Source organism: Zingiber officinale, chromosome 5A, assembly GCF_018446385.1.
Source record: "Zingiber officinale cultivar Zhangliang chromosome 5A, Zo_v1.1, whole genome shotgun sequence".
NCBI classification, from domain to species: Eukaryota; Viridiplantae; Streptophyta; class Magnoliopsida; order Zingiberales; family Zingiberaceae; genus Zingiber; species Zingiber officinale.
In genome coordinates this window covers 30,791,742-30,816,023 of record NC_055994.1, presented here as the reverse complement: position 1 = coordinate 30,816,023, position 24,282 = coordinate 30,791,742, and the positions used below count along the sequence as shown (strand labels likewise).

Genomic DNA, 24,282 nt, shown 5'->3' with positions numbered 1-24,282 from the left:
ACGTCATCTTAGGTTGACCAGCCTTCAATGAATTCCGAGTGACGGTGTCTACATATTGCCAAAAGATCAAATTCCCGGTGGATGATCGGGTGGGCAAAGTTAGAGGTGATCAGCTGGCCTCTCGCCGATGCTACGTCGAGATGGTCAAGTCTGAAGCGAGAAGCGCTTGGAAGAATCCGTGCTTGGAGGTGAACACAATCACTAAAAAGCCTCCTACATTGGTGTACGAAGAAAAGGAGGAGGTTCAGATCCACCCCAGTCGAGTGGAAGGAACCACCTTTATTGTCGCTGACCAGGAGGTGGAGAAGAAGGCAGAGTTGATTGCCTGCCTTAAACAAAATCACGATGTGTTCGCCTGGTCGACACATGAGCTTCCCGGTATCTCCTCGAGTGTGACTCAGCATGAGGTTCATGTCCGACCGAACGCTCGGCCGGTGAAGCAAAGAAAGAGGGATTTCAACACGGAGCAAAATTTGATCATCCGGGCGGGGATAGAAAAGTTAGTAGAGGCCGGCCATATTAGTGAAGTTCAATTCCCGAGCTGGCTAGCCAATGTCGTGTTAGTCTCCAAACTGGGCAATAAATGGCAGGTCTACATCGACTTCCGCGATTTTAACAAGGCGTGCCCAGAGGACTTCTATCTGTTGTCCAGGATAGATCAGATGGTGGACTCGACGGTGGGTTGCCAATCTAACCAAAGTCAGAGCGTTGTAAGACATGTCGCTGCCTCACAACTTGAAGGAAGCTCAATGGCTGACTGGTCGGATCACGGCGCTATCCAGATTCATATCCAAGTCGTCCGATCGGAGCCTGTCATTCTTTAAAGTGCTTCGCCGAGCTACGAAATTCCAATGGGACGCCTAGTGCGACCGAGCATTGGAAGAGCTAAAGGAATATCTTAACTCCTTGCCTGTATTAGTCAAGCCAATGATTGGTAAGCCACTCTGGATCTATTTATCATTCAACAAGTATGCGGTTGGGTCGGCTCTAGTTAGGCAGAACAGCCAAGAGCAGCAACCTGTATACTTTTTAAGCCATATATTGAAAGATGCAGAGTCTCGCTACACCGGTCTCAAAAAAATAGCTTATGCTTTGATTCTCGCTGCTCGGAGGCTTCGTCCGTACTTTCTAGCGCACACAGTCATTGTGCTAACTAACAGCGCCTTGGGACAAGTCCTTCTCAACCATGAAGCATCAGGAAGGCTAATTAAATGGATGATCGAGCTGAGCGAATTCGATATACAATATCAACCCCAGGCGACAATTAAGGCTCAGGCCTTGGTGGATTAGAGGTCTAGAATGTCAAGTCGGACGCAACATGAAAGATATATGTTGACAGCTCATCCCCTCAGCAAGGCAGCAGAATCGGCATATTGCTCATCTCACCATGGGAAGACTGGATACAGCTTTTCATTCGGTTGGACTACATAGCCACTAATAACGAAGTAGAGTATGAAACACTGATAGCTGGCATACATGCAGCTCGACATGTGGGAGCTGCTAAAGTCCTCATCCACTCGGACTCCCAGCTTGCCGCTCAACAGCTATCTGGGACGTTCGAGATAAGCAATGTTCGACTCGGGCTCTATGCAAAAGACTTCGAGAAGATAAAGATCAACTTTCAAAAGGTCATTATATAAAAAAATCCCTCGATCGGAGAACCATGCGACTGATGAGTTAGCAAAATTGGCTAGCTCATTGATGCCGATCGTCATAGGGAAGCCGATCGAACAAGTCTCGCTCATGGCGCATATCGACCGAATGGAAGGAATAACCTTCCCCAACGATTGGAGAATGGCCCTGATAGAGTTCTTGCGGTCGGGAGCTGCACTTGCTGATCTAGAAGAAGCTCGCTTGCTAAAGAAGAGGGTCAGACAATTCACCTTGATTGGAGACCAGCTTTATAAGAGAGTCTTCTCTAGGCCCCTACTCAAGTGCGTCGGATCAAAAGATACTGAATACATTCTGCAGGAGGTGCACCAAGGTTCCTGTGGAGGTCACTCGGGCGCCCGTGCGTTAGCTCGAAAGATACTCCTGGCCAGATATTTTTGGTCAACCCTTTAAGAAGATGTCGGTCGGACGGTGGTCACCTGCTTGTCTTGCCAGAAGTATCACAACCTTCTGCACCGACCGACCAAGGAAATGAAGACGTCCATAGTATCTTGGTCGTTGGACCAATGGGACATGGATATCGTTGGATCATTCCCCATGCCGACCGGTCAGCGAAAATTTTTACTCATCGCGATAGACTACTTCTCGAAGTGGGTGGAAACCGAGCCACTCGCAAGGATAATCGAGCAGATGGTCATTAAGTTTGTTTTCCAGAACATCATATGTTGATTCGGCATCCCACACCGACTCGTATCAGACAATGGGAGGCAATTCACCGGTCAAGGGATCATAGAGTGGTGTGAGGGCTATGACATCCAATAGACCTTCACGTCGGTGGCCTACCCCCAGGGCAACAGACAAGCCGAAGTCGCCAATCGGGAGATCTTCAGAGTTTTACGCGCTTGGTTCGACCACGTTGTAGGCAGCTGGGTTGACGAGCTCCCCAATGTATTGTGGGCCCTTCACACAACCTCGAAGGATGCGACCGACGTAACCCCCTTCCACTTGGTATACAGCGGCGAAGCAATCGTCCCCATGGAGGTCAGAGTAGAATCCGATTGGGTGTAGTACTACGATGAAGGAAACACCGAATGGAGGCTCATGGAGCTCGACTTGGTGGACGAAATGCGGACAAAAGCAGTTGTTCGGCTCATGGCGTACCGGCAACCCTATAAGGCCGGATGAGAGGTGCGCAAGTGAATATATGTATTTTTGTATGTTTCTTGAACGCAGGGGCAAAATATGAATAAAAGCAAAGAATGCCTCTTAAGATACGCCTTCCTCAATGGTCGAGCGGCGACCTTAAATTCTAGTCGACATTAATGGCCGAGCAGCGACCTTAAACTCTCATCTTCCTCAGCAGTCAAGCGGCGACCTTAAACTCTAGTCTACATTATCGATCGAGCGACGACTTTAAACTCTAGTCTACGTCAACGGTCAAGCAGCGACCTTAAACTCTAGTCTATGTCAACGATCGAGTAACGACCTTAAACTCTCATCTTCCTCAACAGTCAAGCAGCGACCTTAAACTCTCATCTTCCTCAACAGTCAAGCAGCGACATTAAACCCTAGTCTTCACAACGGTCAAGCGGCAACCATAAACCCTAGTCTTCACTAACAGTCGAGCGACGACTTTAAACTCTAGTCGACATCAACGGTTGAGCGGCGACCTTAAACTCTAGTTGACATCAATGGACGAGCGGCGACCTTAAACCCTAGTTTTTGTCAACAGTCGAGCGGCGACCTTAAACCCTAGTCTTCACCAACGGTTGAGCGATAACCTTAAACCCAAGTCTTTACCTAACCTTAACCAACAGTCGAGCGACGACCTTAAACCCAAGTCTTTGTCTAACCTTCACCAATGGTCGAGTGGCGACTTTAAACCCAAGTCTTCGCCTAACCTTCACCAACGGTCAAGCGACAACCCTAAATCTGAGTCTTCACCTATTTTTCATCAACGGTCTAGCAACGACCTTAAAACCTAACTTTCGCCAACGGTCAAGCGACGACTTACTCAGGAATAACTAACGACCGACTGTTGGAACCCCAAGGTTGTTTTGGTGTGATCAACAAGTTAAGTTAGGTCCTGCGTTGTTTCTAACCTTGTGTCTAGGTGTGCAGGAGCTTAGGAGCACAGGTACTCGAGCGGAAGACGCAGCTAGCGAGAAGGACGGCATGGGAAGGGAGCCGACGGGCTCGGTGCGTCCGAAGGACGAGAGAGCTGCGGAAGAGTACTCCGGTGGGCGTGAAGAGCGTGCGCGACGTTCGAGGGACGTTAAGCCGGGACGGAAGGCTGCTCGAGGAGAAGGCCGGGAATTGGGTTCGGGTGAGCCCTATTCCGGTTGGTCGCAATCACCCAAAAGAACGAAACTTCGGAAGCTAAAGAGGAGCAGAAAAGATGAGGCACCAGATGTTTACTTGGTTACAACCGATGTGGTTGTTAATCCAAGGAAGATTAAGCTCAAAAACTCCTTCAGGCGGAGAAGCCTCTTACAGTGTTTAGGCACAGAAAACAGAAGCTTAACTACAACTAAAGCATACAAGTGTTTAGAAATAGAATGATCGTGATTATGAAAAGCTTCTGGACCAAGGCTATATTTATAGCCTTGGTCGGGGCGCCTGGAAGGGTTCCGGGCGCCCTGGGGGGATAAAACTTTATCCCCCAATGTCCAGAACGCAAAAGAAGCGTTCTGGTCAAACTTCAGGTTCCGGGCGCCCCGGGCTGTTCCGGGCGCCCCGGGCTGCTCCGGGCGCCCCGGAGCCAAAAGTCAACCCAGTTGACTTTTGGTCCGTGCTCTCTTCTCCGGTTCAGCTCGCCTCTGGTCCGGGTCTTTCTGCTCCGGCTCCGCTTGCTTGGGTGATCTCTGACATCCGGAATAGGGCTCACCCGAACCCGTGTTCCGGTCTTCTCGAGCGTGCTTCCCTCCGGCTTCTCGTCCCTCGGAATTGCCGCGTGTCCCTTCTCGTCCACCAGCGTACTCATCCGCAGACTTCGTCCCTCGGTCGCACCCCGTGCCGACCTTCGCGCTAGCTGCGTCTCTTGCTCCCCGAGCAATCTTCCGCTCCGGCTTTCGTACCTCGGAACCACCGCACGCACTTCCTTCTCATCCGCCGGTGTACTCTTCCGCAGCACCTCGTCCCTCGGACGCACAGCGTGCCGTCCTTCTCGCTAGCTGCGTCTTCCGCTCGAGTACCTGTGCTCCTAAGCTCCTGCACACCTAGACACAAGGTTAGAAACAACGCAGGACCTAACTTAACTTGTTGATCACACCAAAACAACCTTGGGGTTCCAACAATCTCCCCCTTTTTGGTGTGATCAACCCAAGTTAAGCTAGGGTCAACACAGATATAAAATAAAATTAAGTCAATTAACTTAATTTGCAATTTAAGTGCAAAAGGGTAGAAAAAATTAGATTTCAAAAAAAATTTAATTTTCAATATTTCTACCTCCCCCTAGACTTATACTTTCTCTTCTCCCCCTTTGATCACAATAAAAATGGGGTTTAAAAAAAATCTAAGGGTTAAAGACTTAGAAAAAAATATCTCCAAAAAAATTTCTAAATCAATCAAAAAAAATTTCTAAGTCATTAAGAGCAATTTCGAGAATCTTTGAAAATTTTGTAATAATTTTCACAAAAAAAATCATTCTAAGCCCAAATATATATGCAAGAAAATTTATTTAATTGTTGTTCTAATGCTCTTTATCAACAGGATTTAAATTTCCATTTTAATTTATCAAAACTTCTTAAATCACACTGTTTCAAATTTAAGGCCACAAATATTAAACATGCAACAATTTGTATCATGTTAATTTCTATTATTTTTTGAATTTCAACTTCACAAAAATATTCAAATAGCATAAATTCTAACTTGATAAAATTCCTCAATAATATAAAAAAATCTTTCGGCAATGTGCAAAATTCGTTTGAAAGAATATTTTGTAATTTGCCAGAATTTTTTAACAATAAGAATTTGCAGGAATCTATTAATAATAGATTTCTTAATCCGAAAATATTTTTCGATGAATCAATTTCTAATTCATAAAACTTTTTCAATAAAGTAATTTGTAATTCCAAATTTTTAGGATCAGAAAAAGTTTTCGATAATATTTCTAAGTTGCATAATTCTTTCGAAAAACTTCTTTGTGATTCACAAAGGTTTTTTAGCAAAGTTTCCAACTTGCAAAATTCTATTGTTAAGATATTTTGAAATTCGAAGAACTCTTTCGATAATATTTCAAATTTACAGGATAAGTTTGACAATTGATTTTCTAATATAAAAAACTCTTTCGATGATTCGCAAAAATTTTCAGGCAATTCTTCGATTGAATCATTCAATTGATCAGAGGTTCGAGTCCATACCTGACTTACCTTGTCAGTAATTGATTCTCCCCCTATCGAGTTGCTTTCTTCCGAAGATTCTCCCCCTTCATCGATCTCGGGATGTACTTCGGCTGTTGTAGTACGTACCTCGATTTCGGACTCTTCTGTCGGTGGCTCGGTGTCTATTGAGGTGTCAGCTTCTAAAGGTTCTTCGTAGAGCTGCAAGAACTTTTCCCAAAGTTCTTTTGCTCTTTCATAATCTGCGACTTTTTTGAAATCTTCCTTTGGTATTACATTCAGAAGATAATATTTTGCCCGCCCATTTGCCATTGACTCCTCACGTTGCTTTTCGTTCCAGAGGCGTAGATCGAGTCTTTCTCCGTTCGTGTTCTTTGGTTCTTCATAACCAAATTTCATTATTAAAGAAATACCAGAATCTGAGTTAAGGTATACCTCCATGTTTTGTTTCCAGATGGAAAACTCCCCCTCGAATGCAGGTGGGTAGTTGCTAGCTCCGGCCATCGTTTTTGTTGCGTCAGACGGCGGTTAGTCCTTCTGAGGCGTACTCGGCTCTGATACCACTTGTTGGACCGTTGGGCCGGTTAGAAGAGTTGGTAAATAACTTGTCAATTAAAAACAAACAACCCTTCCTCGAACGATTAAGCTAACACTTGTAAAATGAATTAAGCAGATAAATAAGAGCATAAAAGAAAAGACGAGGCACCAGATGTTTACTTGGTTACAACCGATGTGGTTGTTAATCCAAGGAAGATTAAGCTCAAAAACTCCTTCAGGCGGAGAAGTCTCTTACAGCGTTTAGGCACAGAAAACAGAAGCTTAACTACAACTAAAGCATACAAGTGTTTGGAAATAGAATGATCGTGATTATGAAAGCTCGGACCAAGGCTATATTTATAGCCTTGGTCGGGCGCCTGAAAGGGTTCAGGCCCTGGGGATAAAACTTTATCCCAAGCGCCGGCTAGCCGTTCTGGTCAACTTGTGTCCGGCGCCCGGCCGCTCCGCGCCGGACAATTCAAGGCGCTGGCCAAAAGTCAACCAGTTGACTTTTGGTCCGTGCTCTCTTCTCCGGTTCAGCTCGCCTCGGTCCGTTTCTGCTCCGGCTCCGCTTGCTTGGGTGATCTCTGACATCCGGAATAGGGCTCACCCGAACCCGTGTTCCGGTCTTCTCGAGCGTGCTTCCCTCCGGCTTCTCGTCCCTCGGAATTACCGCGTGTCCCTTCTCGTCCACCAGCGTACTCATCCGCAGACTTCGTCCCTCGGTCGCACCCCGTGCCGACCTTCGCGCTAGATGCGTCTCTTGCTCCCCGAGCAATCTTCCGCTCCGGCTTTCGTACCTCGGAACCACCGCACGCACTTCCTTCTCATCCGCCGGTGTACTCTTCCACAGCACCTCATCCCTCGGACGCACAGCGTGCCGTCCTTCTCGCTAGCTGCGTCTTCCGTTCGAGTACCTGTGCTCCTAAGCTCCTGCACACCTAGACACAAGGTTAGAAATAACGCAGGACCTAACTTAACTTGTTGATCACACCAAAACTACCACGGGGTCCAACACCGACTGGTAAGCACGACGACCGTTCGTGATTATTCTTCAAAATACGCCCACCACCAGAAGTCGCAAAATTACAACTCTAAAAGCAAAACGGATTGACCGACTAGACATACTAATCTTTGCCGATCGGAGGAATCGTGGAGTTATAAGTTTGTGCAATGATTGAGAGTTGAGAAAACAAATACAAGAAAAGGGAGCTCAGTCGAACGGGAAGGCATTCATTAAAACTTCAAAATTTTAAAAGGAGAAGTTCTTAACCTCACTCAAGGTAATCTAGGGCGTCGTCGGGTATCGACGCGGTAAGTTTGCCCCAGCTGATGATATTGCTGGTCAGAGCAGCCGATAGGTAGCCTCCCTCCCTGAGCTGGTTGATCGTCCCGTCGATCGTCAGGTCGAATAGGTAAAAGGCCTGGTCGGCGACTTTATCGTTGAAAGCGTTCGAGCGGATGTAGTTTCTCTTCATAATCTCGAACCGACCGACCTCTGCATCTTGGTAAGTCTTCAAAGCAGCCCAGGAGGCCCCTAGCTCATCCTTCCCGGTGGCCAGCACATTATCTTTAGCGGAGAGTTGGTTGCAAAGAGCAGCTTCTTCGGTCGACCGACTGTTCCGCTCAGTGACCAGGAAATCTTCAGCTTCCTTGAGTTTCTTGGCGAGAGCTCGAGCCTCCTTATTCTTCAGGTCGAGGTGTTCAATGGCCTGAAGCTTCCTCGCATTGGCTGACTCGATCTTATTGTCGAAGGTGCTGACCTGCTTGTTGAGCTAAACCAGCAGAGTGGCATGCTCTGCACTTTTTCCCCGTTCAGCCTCGAGCAGCTTAGTGCTCTTCTCCAGATCGACCCACAATTTTGCCACCTTGGCGTTCATCTGCTCTTGAGTGGTGGAGGATTGGCCGCTCGACGCCCTCATCTTCTTCACTTCCTCCTCCAAAAATACGAGCCTTTGGCACATGACCAGACTCTCCACCCAGTACTACAAACAACAGAGAAAATATGAGCATTGATCAGAAGTAAACTATGAAAATGCAAACACTTACCCCAGTAGACATCTGGGTGTGGCTATCCACGAGCAACCCCGGAGGCATCATTGCTGCACGGGCCTAGACATCAACCCATATTTGGACGAGCGACCCTTGGATGATTATTTGGTGTTCGGGATCTTGGGATTCAGCGCTAGACTCGTGCCACTCCTCGGTCGGCAGATGCAGCACCGCCGTTATATGGCGCTGGCCTCTCGAGGCTGATTAAGCAGAGGTTGTTCACCCGAGCGCCCGAGACGAAGATGTCAGACGGATGCCCGACTTCTTGACCTTTGATTTTGGTGGCATGAAAGTCATTGGCAGCACGCAGACTATTCCTTGAGGCAGACCGGATAGGGAGGGCATCTGATCAGACAACGTGGGAGCCGCTGTCTCTTGGACTGGAGCGAGGGTCGACGTCTCCACTTGTTCGGCGGACCACACCACGGAGGATGTGGAGCATGATGAAGGCTCCGCTCGGCGCCTCTTGTGCTTGATCAGTGGCTCTGCTAAGGACGCCGAGCCTAACACACCCTCAACCTGGACGACCGGTTGTCGTTCTGAGGGAGGACGTGATCCACTAGCCGCCCCACCACTCGCCAAGACGGGAGCTGCTTCGCTTTCATCTTGCGGCTCTTCTTGTGAGCCGACCGATTGCAGGCCGTGACTCTCCAATTCTTCCACAACAGTCGCATTGATTGCGGCATCCACAAGCTTCGCCTTGCCGACCTGAAGTGCATGAAACATGACTTCGGCTGCAAAAGAGGAAGAAAAATCAATTAGAATCAAATAAAGAAGTACAGAGGTTGCATACCTAGGTTGGATGGAAGCCGGGTACGGATCGGAATCAAGCAGAAGATATACAGGACACCCTCCAGCAACAACTTGTGGATGTCGTACTTCTGACCGACCAACATTGATGTTGCATTGAGGTAGTTCGATCGACTCTTGTACTGTTTCAGGGGAGGCTGATTCGCCACTTCAAGCTGCTAGTGAGTTGGAAAGTCTGGCCGATCGGGAAGGCGTACAAAAAAGAAATATTTTCTCTAGTGCTTGTTGGAGGTCGACATCTTGTCAAAGAAACCAAGCCCACTCAAGCTTGGAAAAGGAAAGTCCCCAGCTCGGACAATTTTGGATAATACAATAGTGGAAGATTTGAGGGGGGGGTGAGAGGAATGTCGTGCAGGCGGAATAGAATAACTACCCCGCACAGTAGCCGAAAGGAGCTCGACACTAATTGGTGAAGGGAGATGTGAAAGTATTTACAAACAACGGGAAAAAGGGATGAATGGGGAACCGCAGACCGGCGGTAAATTGATCCCTAAAGAAACAAATGCTGCTGGGCGATGGAGAATTTGGCCGATCGGAAGAAGAGGGAAGAAAAACTTGATAATCAGAAGGAAATTCATAGACAGCAGTCAAGCTCTCAACATCGCTGGCGTCAAATCGGGACTCAGTAGAGGTATACCAGAGCCCAGGGATGTCAGCGGGAGGGTGTGAGGAACTCACCATCGCAAAAACGAGGGTGAAAAGATGGCAGAATTATTGTCGGAACATTAAGAGATGCCGAAAAACTTGAAGACGAGGAAGTACAGAGGGGCGGAAGACGAGTATGCAAAGGGCGAGGGGAAGGAAGTTTACTGGGAAGAGGTCACCAGAGGAGTAGTAAGGGAGGAATGTCGTCGGAGCACGGAGGAGTTAGCTCTGAAGAGCTCGAAGATGAAGATGCGAAGGAAGAAGCAGCTACGCGCACAGGATTATAACTCTCGGGGTCGGTCGATCAGAGCCGTCCGATCTAGGTCATAGAAACCCAGGCAGTGATCGGACCATTGAATTTAAACCGCCAAACGTTGCATCGATATTCTATCACTTCAGGCGTGTGGCGGCAGCGGGCGTGACACGTGGCGCATCGCCACGGGCCAACATTTAATGAGGGCATGCGGGTGCGCTTAGCCTTAATGCAAAGAAATTTGCACGATTTCTCAGAAATCTAGGTGACGTGAGCCAGAATCGCGTTCACCCAGAGAAGCCCAAGAAAAGATTGCCAAGCGCGAATGCTCGTTGTGCCGATCGGCTTAAGGGAGCATACCTACGACCGAACGACAAGCTTCAGTAGGCTGATCGACGGAGGGAGCGGTCGCATCCTGATCAGAAACCAAGTAGTGCCGAAGGCCGATCGAGTGGAAAACTGCTCAGACAATTGTCTAGTCAGTTGGACTTGCAGTGTTCTTCGACTAGACTTAAGAGTGTTAGAGTGTATACTGAAAGCCTAAGCTTTTGTAAACATTTTTTTTGAATAAAGAATCACATTTGGTCAAATTATCTACATTTGTTTGTAGTTGTTCAATTAATTTATATTGTAGATAACATAGTATGTGATGTCGCATGCAGAAGATGATGTTATCAATACCTTATAAATTATAAACAGTAGCTCATGACCAAAATGGAAAGGAACAAACCATTAGAAGGTCGTAGTGTAATTAGGTATTAGTTTATCTTGACTATATAATTACACTAGTACACTCATAGTTTATTGAGTAGGATCATTTGAGGTCGTTTCCTTTATACTGACTTTATAAAGGAACAAAGACCTCAGTTATTATGGAAGTGTGTGCTCTTAATCCTAATATAATAACAAGCACATATATTTGATATTTATTTCTTTAATTTATCAATGGGTGAGATTTAGTTCGATGAATCAATAAGCCCGATAAGTTGGGAAATGATATCACTTATAGTGTATGTTGTTGATTATAGAAGGAAACTGTGTCTTAAAGATACTAGGTTGATAATGTCCCCAAGAGGAGCTCATAAGAATTGTCATGTTAAACCCTGCAGGTGGACTTAGTCCGACATGACGATAAGATTGAGTGATACTACTCTTGAACTAAGATATTAATTAAATGAGTTGTCAGTAACTCACTTAATTAGTGGACATTCGATATCTTAAACACAGGGAGACTAACACACTCATAATAAGAAGGAGCCCCAAAAAAATGTAATTTGGGATTGGTGCGGTAGTTCAATAATAGTTCTCTAATGGAATGAATTATTATTGATAAAGTTAAGTTGTGTGTTCGGGGTGAACATGAGATGCTTAATTTTATCGGGAGACCAAAACCAATTCCTCCTCTCGGTCCCTATCGTAGACTCTTATTTATAGAGTACTATACCCACCTATACCCACCTTCTATACCCACCTAAAGGGGGCCGGCCAAGCTAGCTTGGGAATCAAGCTAGGACCGGCCTAAGCATGGTTTATGGGTGGTCGGCCCTAGCTTGAACCCAAGCTAGAAGGGGCCGGCCTTAATGAAATTAAAAAGAATTTTAATTTTAATTTTTATTATGTGGAAGATATAATTTATTAAAGAGAATTAAAATTAAAATATCTCTCTTAAAAGGATCTACAAAAGATTAAAGAAAGAGATTAGATCTCTTTCCTTATTTGTTGATTGGAAAGATATTTTATTTTCTCTTTGAAAATTATTCACATATTGAAAAATTAAAATTATAGAAATTTCTTTTTATCAACCATGAAGGGATTTTTGAAAAGAAATTTTATTTTTAAAATTTCCGGAAACAAATTAGGAAGTTTTAATTTGTTGATTGAAACTTGTCTAATTTGTCTCTCTATGATGTGACCGGCCATTATAAGTTTAATTGGGAAATTTTATTTTATTTTTCTCAATTAATTCATGTCAAGGAAAATTAAGGAAATTTTATTGTAATTAAATTTTCTAATTTACCAAGGCTAAGGAATATAAAAGAGGGGGTTGGGGTGTCTTCAAGAGGTACAACCTCTATTATTTTTCTCCCTCTCTTATTCCTTGGTGTGGCCGACCATCCTCTTCCTCTCTTCCTCTTTGTGGTGGCCGAAACCTCTCTCTTGGCTTGGAGCTCTTGTGGTGGCGGGATACTACTTGGAGAAGAAAAAAAGAAGAAGGAGAGAAAGCTTGTATCCCTTGGAGCTTGGTTGGTGGTTTTCTTCATCCTTGGTAAAGCTTTTGTTTTGGCCGAACCTAGCTAGGAGGAGAAGAAGGTGCTTTGGTGGTTTCTCATCTCGGAAAATCGTTGCCCACACAACGTCCGAGGTTAGAAGAGGAATACGGTAGAAGATCAAGAGGTCTTTCTAGAAGGTATAACTAGTAATTTTTCCTTTCCACATCATACTAGTTATTTTTAGAAATAATACCAAATACAAGAGGCTTATGATTCTAGTATTTCGAATTTATTTTCGATGTAGTGTTCTTATGTTTATTTCTTTTCCTTGTGATTTGATTGTTCCTTTCGGTTAACCTAAAGTTATTTTAGGAAATTAAATATTAGCTTTCCATAAAAGGTTTTGTCTAGTCGGTGGTGGTTGCTCCCATATCCAAGAAGGTCATGTGCCTCGCCACGTCAGTACTAGGAACCAATTATGGAAATTAATATTTAATGGAATTAATAACTTAGGTGATTTGGATCGAACGTGTTAAGTTCCGCAGAAGATCCAAGTCAAAACCTGAAAGAACAAATAAATTGAACTATGGATCAAACGTGTTAAGTTCCGCAGGCGATCCAGGTTTAATTTAAAAGAACACATGGTAGCTAGGAAAAGGTTCAGACCTTTGTACAAAATTTTTGTACAGTGGAACCTCTAGGTTTTCCGAGTAGCAACCAACAAAGGGGGAGACATGTGATGCGGTGATGTTGAGGGGCCCCACCCCCGCGGAAGTTAGTTGCCACGGTGGAGGTCAAAGTCAAGGCTTTTAGCGCTTAGATATCATCGGCCAGTCGGGCGAAGGTGCCTCGACCGAGAGGAAAGGATGCTCGATCCAACCCCGCTTCTGACTCGGGTGAGCGCCGAACAGTCGACACTCAATGGAGTAAAAGGACGTCGGACGGAGGAGAAAACGATGTACGGAGGTCGGTCTGAGCGGAGCAGGACTTGGTTGTTGCAGAGCGGAACTTCGGCCGAGATGCTGCCCTGCTCGGCCAGGTACCAGGACTCGACATTGGCACATCGGATCTCCGATCACGGGGACGTGACACAACCATAGTGGAACTCTGGGCGAGCGGATGAGACACAAGGAACAGTGAGGTGACCGGCCGAGCGACCAACTTGCTCGGCCTAGTAGCATACTCTCTCTTTGGTATCTAGCGACATCCTTTTAGGAGTTAGTACCGCTGACACTGGCATAGACAACCAGAAGATAGTACAGCGGAAGCTTCCACTGTCACTTCAGAGATATGCTCGGTCTATTAAGGTACTGTGTTAGGGACACTTTACTGACAAGTTTTTCAGGGAAAACGTGCCCACCTTGGGGAGCGTGCATGCGCGCTACAAGAGTACTATATAAAGGGGTGGTCCAAGCATCGATGGAGGTATGCATAATACACTGTTGTTGCTACTGTTTATTGTTCTTGTTGTTCTGCCTTATTCTTCATCACCGGTGACTGACTTGAGCGTCGGAAGACCAACGCCGAGGACCCCTTTCCTACCTCAATACTGAAATCAGCTATGTTTCAGATCAGAACGGAGTTTACAGACATTCAACGAAAATACTATATCTTTAACTTTCTATCTTTTTGATTTTTATATAGGATCAATTTTTGTTCTTCTAAAGTTTGTCGAGAGGAGAAATTTAGTTGATTACTCGAAACGATCCAGGACAATAGACTTTAGAATAGTAATTTCTAGACTATGAAATAACTAAAAAAGAATTATGTATTTCCATTGTGACTTTAGTTTTAGAAAAAAACAAGAAATTTTCAAGGAATAAGATTTATCCCCCCACTTTGTCATCTGCTTGGATCCAACAGTGATGTTATTATTACATGGAAAATATATCATAACGTTTTTTTGAAAAATTTTTTATATATGATTCTAACGATTAGGGTCTCCTTTAATTATTGCCCATATCCAAGTCATAGACTCGGTCTTCGGCTAACCGAATAAAAACCAAAAAAAAAAAAAAATCCAACAGAAAGATTGCAAAATTCCATTTTGCATATGACGTCAAGTCAATTCCTTAAAAAACAAATGCAAAATATTATTAGCACACTTTTCCAAGAAAACAGAGATTATATTAGCGGCTAATCGTCACGCAAAACCCTAAAACTAAACATTCCAGGAGCCTTAGGCCGTGGTTAACCGGTCAGGGAGGGGGCCCCCCACGAAGCATCCACGAAGCTTCCTTCTCTCCTTGACCTTTACCTAATCTTCATACCCAGCTTTTGTGAGTGCCTGCCGCTACTACAAAACCTGTGGGCCCCACTGCCATAAAGGATGACGGGCACTGACAGGGTGGGGGTTGGGTGTGATCTGCGAGTCCACGCGAACGCGAGTGGGAGGAGAATTCCAGATTCGGAATTTTCGTCCCGTTTCCGCCCCAGGGGCTTACCTAACTCGAAATTTGCAAACGCCGGTGGGGCCAGGTGTCAAATCGGGATGGTACGGTTTGGGGTAAACACTTCAGCGAGGAAAACGGAGGAGGCCGAGTTTAATCAAGGACGTGTAAAAAAAAGAACGGCGTTATTAGGACAGTGCAGCGCGAGCGATGCCTTGTGACTTGTGAGCGAATCAATAGCGGAGAGACTTCAGGGCGATCGCTTCCTTCGAGTCTCGGTCTCTTTCCATTAAAAGCAAAGAGGAAAGAGACGAAGGACAGAAGCACACGCGAAGAAGTCTTTTTGGGTTTTCACGATCGGGTAACGAAGCCTTCTTCCCAACTCTCTGTTTGATCTTTCTGCGAGCTGATCCATTGTGGGTGTGTTTTTTTTTTTTGTTTATATAAAAAAATTAGGTTATCTTCGTTGGTTGTCGTCGGGTGCTGATAATTTGCTAGGGATCTGGATTTGGGAGTGCTAGTTCCCTTTAGCGTATTATAATTGCTTGCAATAGTCTGGATCTTGGTGCTAGTGGATCTGTGGAGCATTCTGGGTTTGGTATTATTGAGATATTTGTTTGAAAGACTTTATTTTTATCTGGATTCTTGTTGGGGCGGGGTGCGATGGGGAAAGGAGGGCAGGATGTTGGTAAAAAGGTCGAATTGGCGCCGTCGATCTCTAGTTTTCCGGCTTGGGCAAGGACCGTACAAGAGTGCGAGGTCGAATTCAAGGTTTCGACTGAGTACGGTCTTCCATCTGATGAGGCGCTGAGGCGCCAACAGATTTATGGGCTGAATGAGCTCGAGAAGCATTCGGGGCCTTCTATATGGCAGCTGGTTCTTGAGCAATTCAATGACACTCTGGTTAGGATCCTCCTTGTTGCTGCCGTTGTTTCCTTCGTGCTTGCTTGGTACGATGGGGATGAGGGTGGTGAGTTGGGCATTACTGCCTTTGTGGAGCCGTTGGTGATTTTCCTTATTCTGATTGTGAATGCGATTGTTGGAGTTTGGCAAGAGAACAATGCGGAGAAGGCGCTCGAGGCCCTGAAAGAAATCCAATCTGAACATGCTACTGTTAGGAGGGATGGAAAGTTGATTCCTAATCTTCCAGCCAAGGAGCTTGTGCCAGGTGATATTGTGGAGCTCAAGGTTGGGGATAAAGTTCCTGCTGATATGAGGGTTTTGCACTTGATTAGCTCGACAGTGAGGGTGGAACAAGCTTCTCTTACAGGTGAAAATGCTGCCGTGAACAAAACTAACCACCGGGTTGAGCCTGATGACATTGATATCCAAGGGAAGGAATGCATGGTCTTTGCAGGTACCACAGTTGTGAATGGAAGTTGTTTCTGTTTGGTTACACAGACTGGGATGAACACTGAAATCGGTAAGATACATTCACAGATTCACGAAGCTTCACAGAATGAAGATGATACACCATTGAAGAAGAAACTGAATGAGTTTGGTGAGGTTCTCACAGCTATCATAGGTGCAATCTGTGCTGTTGTTTGGCTTATCAATGTGAAGTACTTCCTTACCTGGGAATTTGTTGATGGATGGCCACGTAATTTTAAGTTCTCCTTCGAGAAGTGCACATATTACTTTGAGATTGCTGTGGCCTTGGCTGTTGCAGCAATTCCTGAAGGTTTACCTGCAGTTATCACCACTTGCTTGGCACTTGGTACTAGGAAGATGGCACAAAAAAATGCATTGGTTCGGAAGCTACCAAGTGTCGAGACTTTGGGTTGCACAACTGTGATATGCTCTGATAAGACTGGCACATTAACAACAAACCAGATGTCAGCTGTAAAGCTTGTTGTCATGGGACGGTGGACTGATATACTTAGAACATTTACAGTCAGTGGCACCACATATGACCCCCGAGATGGGAGTATCCATGATTGGCCTGCCAAAAATATGGATGTGAATCTTCAAACAATTGCTAAGATTGCAGCTGTTTGCAATGATGCAAGCATAAGTGAGGCAGGAAATAATCAATTTGTCACAACTGGTATGCCAACTGAGGCAGCTTTGAAGGTTAGATCATTTTTCTGTACCATTGCTTTCTTTTCTTGCTTTAATTTTATACTAGAATGTGTGCCTTTCCTATGCTTGTATTAAGTGTCTAGTCAAACATTTAAAAGCAGATTGATTCTTGAAATGCAAAGCAAATTACTGTCTTCAATTACAAAAATATACCATAATCTTTCATCATGAAATTTATTCTTTAATTAGAAAAGTACACTCAATCCTCTGTAGTTATACAATTACAAACAATGTTATTGATAGAATTGGTATCCAGTAGTTCCTTAGAATAGACATTACACAATATCCAATTGGTTTTCTTAGCATGTATCAGATGTGTAATTGTCTTGTCCCTAAGCCATTCAATTAGGAAAGATATTAGACCATCAATCTTGCTTATGCCATCTGTTTTAAGCTTGTTTTTTGGATGACTTAAGATGACTACACACCATTCAGTCTCTTGGATTTGATGAATAGTTGATAATCTCACACACACACTTATATATATATATATATTCTCTCAGGTGCTGGTTGAGAAGATGGGCCTTCCTGCTGGATACAACACTTCATTGGAGTCAAGAGAATTATTAAGTATGTTTCTAGCCTCAATTTCATGTTGTCTTCGTTGAAACACTGTATGTGCATGTTCCTGGTACAAACATCTGGTATTGACATAACTTGTTAATTGAAGGATGCTGCAAATGGTGGAATGAAATGTTTCATAGGGTTGCGACTCTTGAGTTTGATCGCACTCGGAAGTCAATGGGAGTCATTGTGAAATCAAGATCAGGAACCAATTCTTTACTTGTGAAGGTAATAGCTCTTTGGATTAAGGGAATGTATATATTTCCATATAATTTTTATTGATTATCTTCTCTTACAAAACTCTTTTTTCTTTCAACTGGAAGTTTACTAGACTTTGCAGTCGGTTTCATTTTAAAATTTTGGCTGATGGACAAACAACCATCTTGCTTTTGTGTCTATCATGCTAGAGACCCCTCTGAACTGAGGGACTAAATCTTATAGATGGCATTTTATTGGCTTAGTTTATTCTAGTTACTTATCAATTTCATGTTTGTATGGTAACCAGAAGTAAGTAGCCATGATGCTTATTGTCCCTTGTCCAAAGAACAAGCGGAACAGTTCAGAAATTGAGATACTAAATCTGATCTATTTCTGTACATGATTTTGTTGGTGGATGTATCAAAAGAAACTTTCTTAATTATTTGGTACTCTGATTCTTGGTTTGCAATTTGGATACTTCAACTTCTAGTTGGTGGGTCTAAGTTTCATACTTGTCTGGCATGCTTTTATGTATAATAAATTTAGAATTGACAGTAAGATTTTGATCATTTCACTTTTCATGTTTTTTTGCTTGATATTATTGACAATTACATCTGAGTAATCCAAATTGCACTGTGATAGGGTGCAGTAGAAAATTTGTTGGAAAGAAGTGCCTATATTCAGCTGCTTGATGGCTCTGTGGTTATGTTAGATGACATCTCGAGAAGTCATGTTCTGAAGGTCCTCCACGAGATGTCAACAAATGCACTGCGTTGTTTGGGATTTGCCTACAAGGATGATCTAGGTGAATTTGCAACATATGATGGTGAAAATCACCCAGCTCATAAACTTCTACTTGATCCAGCAAATTACTCATCCATCGAGACTGGTCTCATATTTGTTGGATTAGTAGGGCTCAGGGTGTGTTATCTTACAGAGTCTTTTACCCTTTTCTGTTCATTAGTTTTTGCCTTTCTGTATGCCACTAACTAACCTGCCTTCTTCATATTCTTCCTGTGAAATGATTTTAGGATCCTCCTAGAAAAGAAGTCTCCAAAGCAATTGAAGATTGTAGAGCAGCTGGCATTCGAGTCATGGTCATAACTGGAGATAACAAGGAAACAGCAGAAGCAATTTGCCGTGATATAGGTGTGTTTACCGCTGATGAAAACATACATTCGAAGAGTCTCACGGGAAAAGATTTTATGTCCCTGCCATCCAATGAAAAGAAGGATCTTCTGAGGCAAAATGGTGGTCTTCTCTTTTCAAGGGCAGAACCAAAGCATAAACAAGAGGTGGTGAGATTGTTGAAAGAAGATGGTGAAGTAGTTGCTATGACAGGGGATGGTGTGAATGATGCTCCTGCATTGAAAATGGCAGATATTGGCATTGCAATGGGCATTGCTGGGACAGAGGTAGGTTACACTCACTTTCACATTTTGTCTGTTGTCTCTCATTTGTTTCTTTTGGCTACAAAGGTTAAAGAATGTACTCCATGTATCCAAATTGTCATTGATAAAAATTCACTTGTAAGAACAATAAGGGTGCGTTTGGTTTGTACCGTTTTCATTTTCATTTTTTGGAAAACGCGCGTTTTCTAGAAAACAGAAAACGACTTTTTGTCATTCTCTGTTTTTCTAGAAAACGATAGCCAATTTTTTAGAAAACGCGCGCGGAAAACGCAAACCAAACACCATTTTCCAGAAAACGCGCGTTTTCCAGAAAATGAAAATGGAAAACGCGCGTACCAAACGCCCCCTAAGCATCTCTGACGAGAATAGAGTTCAAACTATAAATCTGTTGCCTGCTACTGGAATCAGCATTTGCTATATGGAAATTCTTTATATTTTCATCATATAACTTTTATTCATGAACATACTATGGTCCATTGCCAATTACTTTATGAAGAGATTTTTGATGCTTTTAGAAGAATTTTTTCCAATCTATCCTTGTTTTCATTTCTTGTTACAGAACTGTAAAGTTACTAATACGCGGAATTAAATATGGCTGCATCTTATAGTCATTCTTTATTAATGATCATGTCAGCTTGATTGGTAATGTTGGATTTTTGGGGCTTTCTCCTTTTTTTTTTTCCTTTTTTTTGTCTTATCTTTTTTGTGCACATGTTGTTTCTAATCTATAGACAACTTCTCTTAAATTTATGCTAAAAATACTGAATTACGATTGATATTTTGTTGACTTTGTTTATCGGTTTTTTATGTCAATTTAACTTCTGACAAAGGTCTTTCTTTTCAATACCACTTTTTTCTTATCTGGGTTTCTTCTAAGCCTTTCAAAGTTCAAATTTTTTAGATTGTAAGTGCCACTTAAGTAAATGGTAGATTCTCTTCATTCTACTACTGGTAATGTTTCAAGCTGTCTTTGAGAATCAATACTAGCAGTTTATCGTACCAGGTTGCTAAAGAAGCATCAGATATGGTGTTAGCAGATGATAATTTCAGTACAATAGTTGCTGCAGTTGGTGAAGGAAGATCAATCTACGACAATATGAAAGCATTTATAAGGTTTATTATTGTCTAATTGTTTAATTTTTCAACATGTTTATTTTTCTATATATTGATCCAGTATTTTTATGTTAACCTATCTTAAGCACGGGCCATTCATGTTGTATAGCTGTATGGACAGTACTGAACTATGTTTATGCTGTGGATGTTCACATTGTTTTGATGCATAATTTAGTAATAAGAGTTAATAGGTTGTTTTCTTTGTTACAAAAAGTTGAAGTCTATATATAATGCAATAGCATTGGTCATGAGGATAAATGATAACTAGGAGGAAAAAAAATCTGAAGCAACATAGACGAGAAATTCCAGGTTTAATACTTTAGCCTTAACTCTTACTGATGTGATTTACTCTGTTTGTTCAATACCTTTGTCAATTTAAAAAGAGTTTTTTTTTTTTAAATGTTTCTTCTTGATGAATGAATGGGAGTCTTGGCATAACGGTAAAGTTGTTACTGTGTGACCTTGTGGTCATGGGTTCGAGTATGGAAACAACCTCTTGCAGGTAAGGCTGCATACAATAGACCTAATATGGTCTGATCCTTCCCTAACATCTCTCATTGGTGAGAGTTTTGTGCACCGGACTATTTTTTTTTTTCTTTTTGATGAATTTTGTAAGAAGTTTTTGACTGATTTGAATTTATTTTGGATCAACTTTTACATTGTACATCTTCTTAAAATTCCCCTCCTAACTTTTACATTTACCTCGTAAAAAAAATTCTCCCTCCCTAGTCCCTCCAGTTGGAGATCCTAGACCATCACTGCCCACTCTTTATTGGTTGGAAATTTCAATCGAAAGTTTCCTGATTTTCCTTAATAGTGGTTTACTATGTTTTTTGGCTCCTCCCCCCTACCTTTTTTCTATTGCTTTCATTTCCAAAGAGAATTATGTAGACACTTTCTCTATGACCTAGTTAAACGTGAACTAGTTTAAATGGTATGACCAAGTGATAGTGAGGTTATACTGTTATAGTATTTTATTAAAGTGCATATAAGTGTTTGATCATCTTAGAGTTCAAATAATACAATCGGTGCCTTATGTGAAGCCCTTCATTCTGTTGGATATCTAATTTGTATTGATAGTGAGGTTATAGTATTTTATTAAAGTGCATATAAGTGTTTGGTCATCTAAGAGTTCAAATAATACTATCAGTGTTTTAAGTGAAGCCCTTCATTCTGTTGGATATCAAATTTGTATTTAACAACTTCCATATGTCTTTTTGTTTCTTGATGATCTTAGTGATGCTCATTCATTTTTCCAATTGCAGATACATGATCTCCTCAAATATTGGTGAAGTTGCTTCCATATTCCTGACAGCAGCTTTAGGCATTCCAGAGGGATTGATACCCGTTCAACTTCTGTGGGTCAATCTTGTTACCGATGGACCTCCTGCAACTGCTCTTGGATTCAACCCTCCTGATAAAGATATCATGAAGAAACCACCTCGAAGGAGTGATGATTCATTGATTACTCCATGGATTTTATTCCGTTATATGGTAAATTTTTTCTGTTGGTGCAGTCTATGCATTTCTTCCTTTTAATATCTTTTTGAATGAATCTTGTAATATTGCTTATACTAGCAGAGGTTATTTATTTAGTGATTTCTTTCTCTATTCTTCTAACTCGGAGACATTAAAATGATGAATTTATATGAAAGATCGAAACATGGAGAGGAGTAATGAGAAAGAAACCCTCCTTTGAATTGCGTCCTTGCAAAAAAAATATTGAACCAGGTAACATCAAACCTAGGACGACCGGCTTGGCCCCATAGAAGTTTTCCATCGGCTGCCCAGAAGCTCAGCATCCTGTGGTTGTGCGCTTCATTTGGAGGAAAAAATTGTATAAATGCACCGTAGCTAGGATTGAACCCGGGTGTGTGAGTGACAACTTGGCACCTTTTTGCTGCACCATAGCTGCGGGGGCAATTGCTTCCTTGAACACAGACATTGAGAGAATGGTTAAATTTGTATGCACAAATTTTTTTAGTTGGTTTTCTGTCCAATATTGGCCTGATGAGTTATGAAGGATCAATCCTCAAATTATCGTCTTTTATAATATCCACCTTCCCTCTTTACTCATTCTCATTTAGGAAACAATAAAGGATGATCATTATCAACTTATGCCTCACTTTTAATCCTTCCTTTGAAGTATCCATTCAAGGAAATACACCCTAATGGTCCCTAAACATTTCCCCCCATTTTTTCCAAAAGAGAACACGATTATGGATGCAAGAAATTCACCAATAACAATCTTTTCTGTTCAACATATATTGCTTCTGTTTCTTATTGTAAGGAATTGATTTCATTGGACTTTCATTGTTTTGGTTCAGAACTGTGCATTCAGTTAACATGTATATTGTCCAATTGTCATACTTTTTCACTGTGCATAAGGTTTCAATCTTTCTCTTTCACCTTATTTATCTTCACGTCATCAACGAAAGAACCATCATTTTGTTTATACGTCCAATATTTTTGGCTAAACATGATTTTTCAGAAATTATTTGGTCTGGCCAATTATCACGGCGTTCTTATGCTGGTGGTCTCTTGGGGGTATTTTGGTAACCATGCAAATTAGTGCACGTCTTTGGTCATGCATTACCTCTGGATGTAAATGACATGAGGTTCTCATGTTCTTTGATTCTTGTCCCAGTGTCTACTGATTCCAGTTATGATAGAAAAAAATGTCTTGAGATTCTGATTCTAATTCTAATTCTATATGCATTTATGTTTTTATAGCTTTATTGAATGTTGAAGTGTAATCTCAGGTAACATTTACCTTTCGAATGATCATGCATACCTACCTGACCTTGCTTTTCCATCTTCAGGTCATTGGACTTTATGTCGGGCTTGCGACTGTTGGTGTCTTCATTATATGGTATACTCATGGTTCCTTTATGGGGATTGACTTGAGTGGTGATGGCCATACCCTCGTAACATATTCACAACTTTCTAACTGGGGAGAATGCTCCTCCTGGGAAGGCTTCAAGGTCACACCGTTCGTGGCTGGTGAACGCCACTTCACCTTTGATGAAAATCCTTGCGACTACTTCCAGACCGGTAAGGTCAAGGCAATGACACTTTCGCTCTCCGTGTTGGTTGCGATTGAGATGTTCAATTCGCTCAATGCTTTATCTGAAGATGGGAGCCTTCTGACCATGCCTCCTTGGTCCAACCCATGGCTTCTCGTGGCCATGTCCATCTCATTTGGGCTTCATTTCTTGATATTGTATGTCCCTTTCCTTGCTCAAGTGTTTGGAATCGTGCCTCTCAGTTTCAACGAATGGCTCTTGGTGCTGGCGGTTGCTTTCCCCGTAATTCTCATCGACGAGGTTCTTAAGTTTGTTGGGCGCTGTTCAAATTATTCAGGTGCCAAGAGACAACCGACAAAGCACAAGGATGAGTAGGTAGATGCTAAACCATTTGGAGATGGCAACCATCTGCCAATACACCTCATTCATTTATATGATGGGGGCAAGTCAAGTTTGCTTTTCACTTTACTTTCTTCTACAATGGTTCATAATCAGAGACACCGGAGCAAGATTTACTCGTGTAGGTCATGACATGCATTTGATAACGATTCTTGTTAGATGAACGATATGGACTTTCGACAATTAGAGGCACAGCTGGTGGCAGAGTAGTGAATAAAATTGTATGGTAGAGACGATAAACAATGTTAGCTTGAACTGTGAACTTGATGAAATTCTTAGGCAGAAATTGTATGCATTGCGCAGCTTCATACATTTTAGTCGAAATGTTAGTTGATCTTGTTTCAGTTGATGCATTTCTGTGATTCATTTAGGTTCGGAATGGAATGAAAACATGTTTAGATCTTTCAACTTTGATGGTACGAAAGAAATGAAATCAAAATGATTCATTGCCGCTGTAGGTTTATTTAAATATTTATATGGATAATTTGAGGTGGATCGATCAATTTTAAAGAATGACTTGTTCCTCTAAATTCAACTCAGACTTTAGGGGGAAACCTTTAGTCTACCATATTTAGATAAGTAAAATGAGTAAGATCAAGTTAGATTCAATCGGTTTAGGTCGTGCGACTTGCCAAAGAGC

The 24,282-nt window shown here is 42.6% G+C and overlaps 1 protein-coding gene across 1 annotated transcript; it reads left to right on the top strand.

The window, feature by feature from the left end:
• Positions 1-15,036: 15,036 nt before the first annotated feature.
• LOC121980393 (calcium-transporting ATPase 4, endoplasmic reticulum-type-like) lies at positions 15,037-23,986 on the top strand. The gene is made up of 9 exons (XM_042532409.1): positions 15,037-15,209; positions 15,305-16,921; positions 17,434-17,500; positions 17,601-17,722; positions 18,335-18,613; positions 18,724-19,107; positions 20,108-20,217; positions 21,483-21,711; positions 23,040-23,986. Exons 2-9 carry the CDS (start codon positions 15,512-15,514, stop codon positions 23,616-23,618), a joined length of 3,180 nt encoding a protein of 1,059 aa, XP_042388343.1. The 5' UTR covers positions 15,037-15,209; positions 15,305-15,511; the 3' UTR covers positions 23,619-23,986.
• The last annotated feature ends 296 nt before the right edge of the window (positions 23,987-24,282 follow it).

Coding starts and splice junctions, on each gene's coding strand:
- LOC121980393 (XM_042532409.1), top strand. CDS start 15,512: ATGGGGAAAGGAGGGCAGGATGTTGGTAAAAAGGTCGAATTGGCGCCG. Junction 19,108..20,107: donor TGGGCATTGCTGGGACAGAG/GTAGGTTACACT, acceptor TTATCGTACCAG/GTTGCTAAAGAAGCATCAGA. Junction 21,712..23,039: donor GGATTTTATTCCGTTATATG/GTAAATTTTTTC, acceptor TTCCATCTTCAG/GTCATTGGACTTTATGTCGG.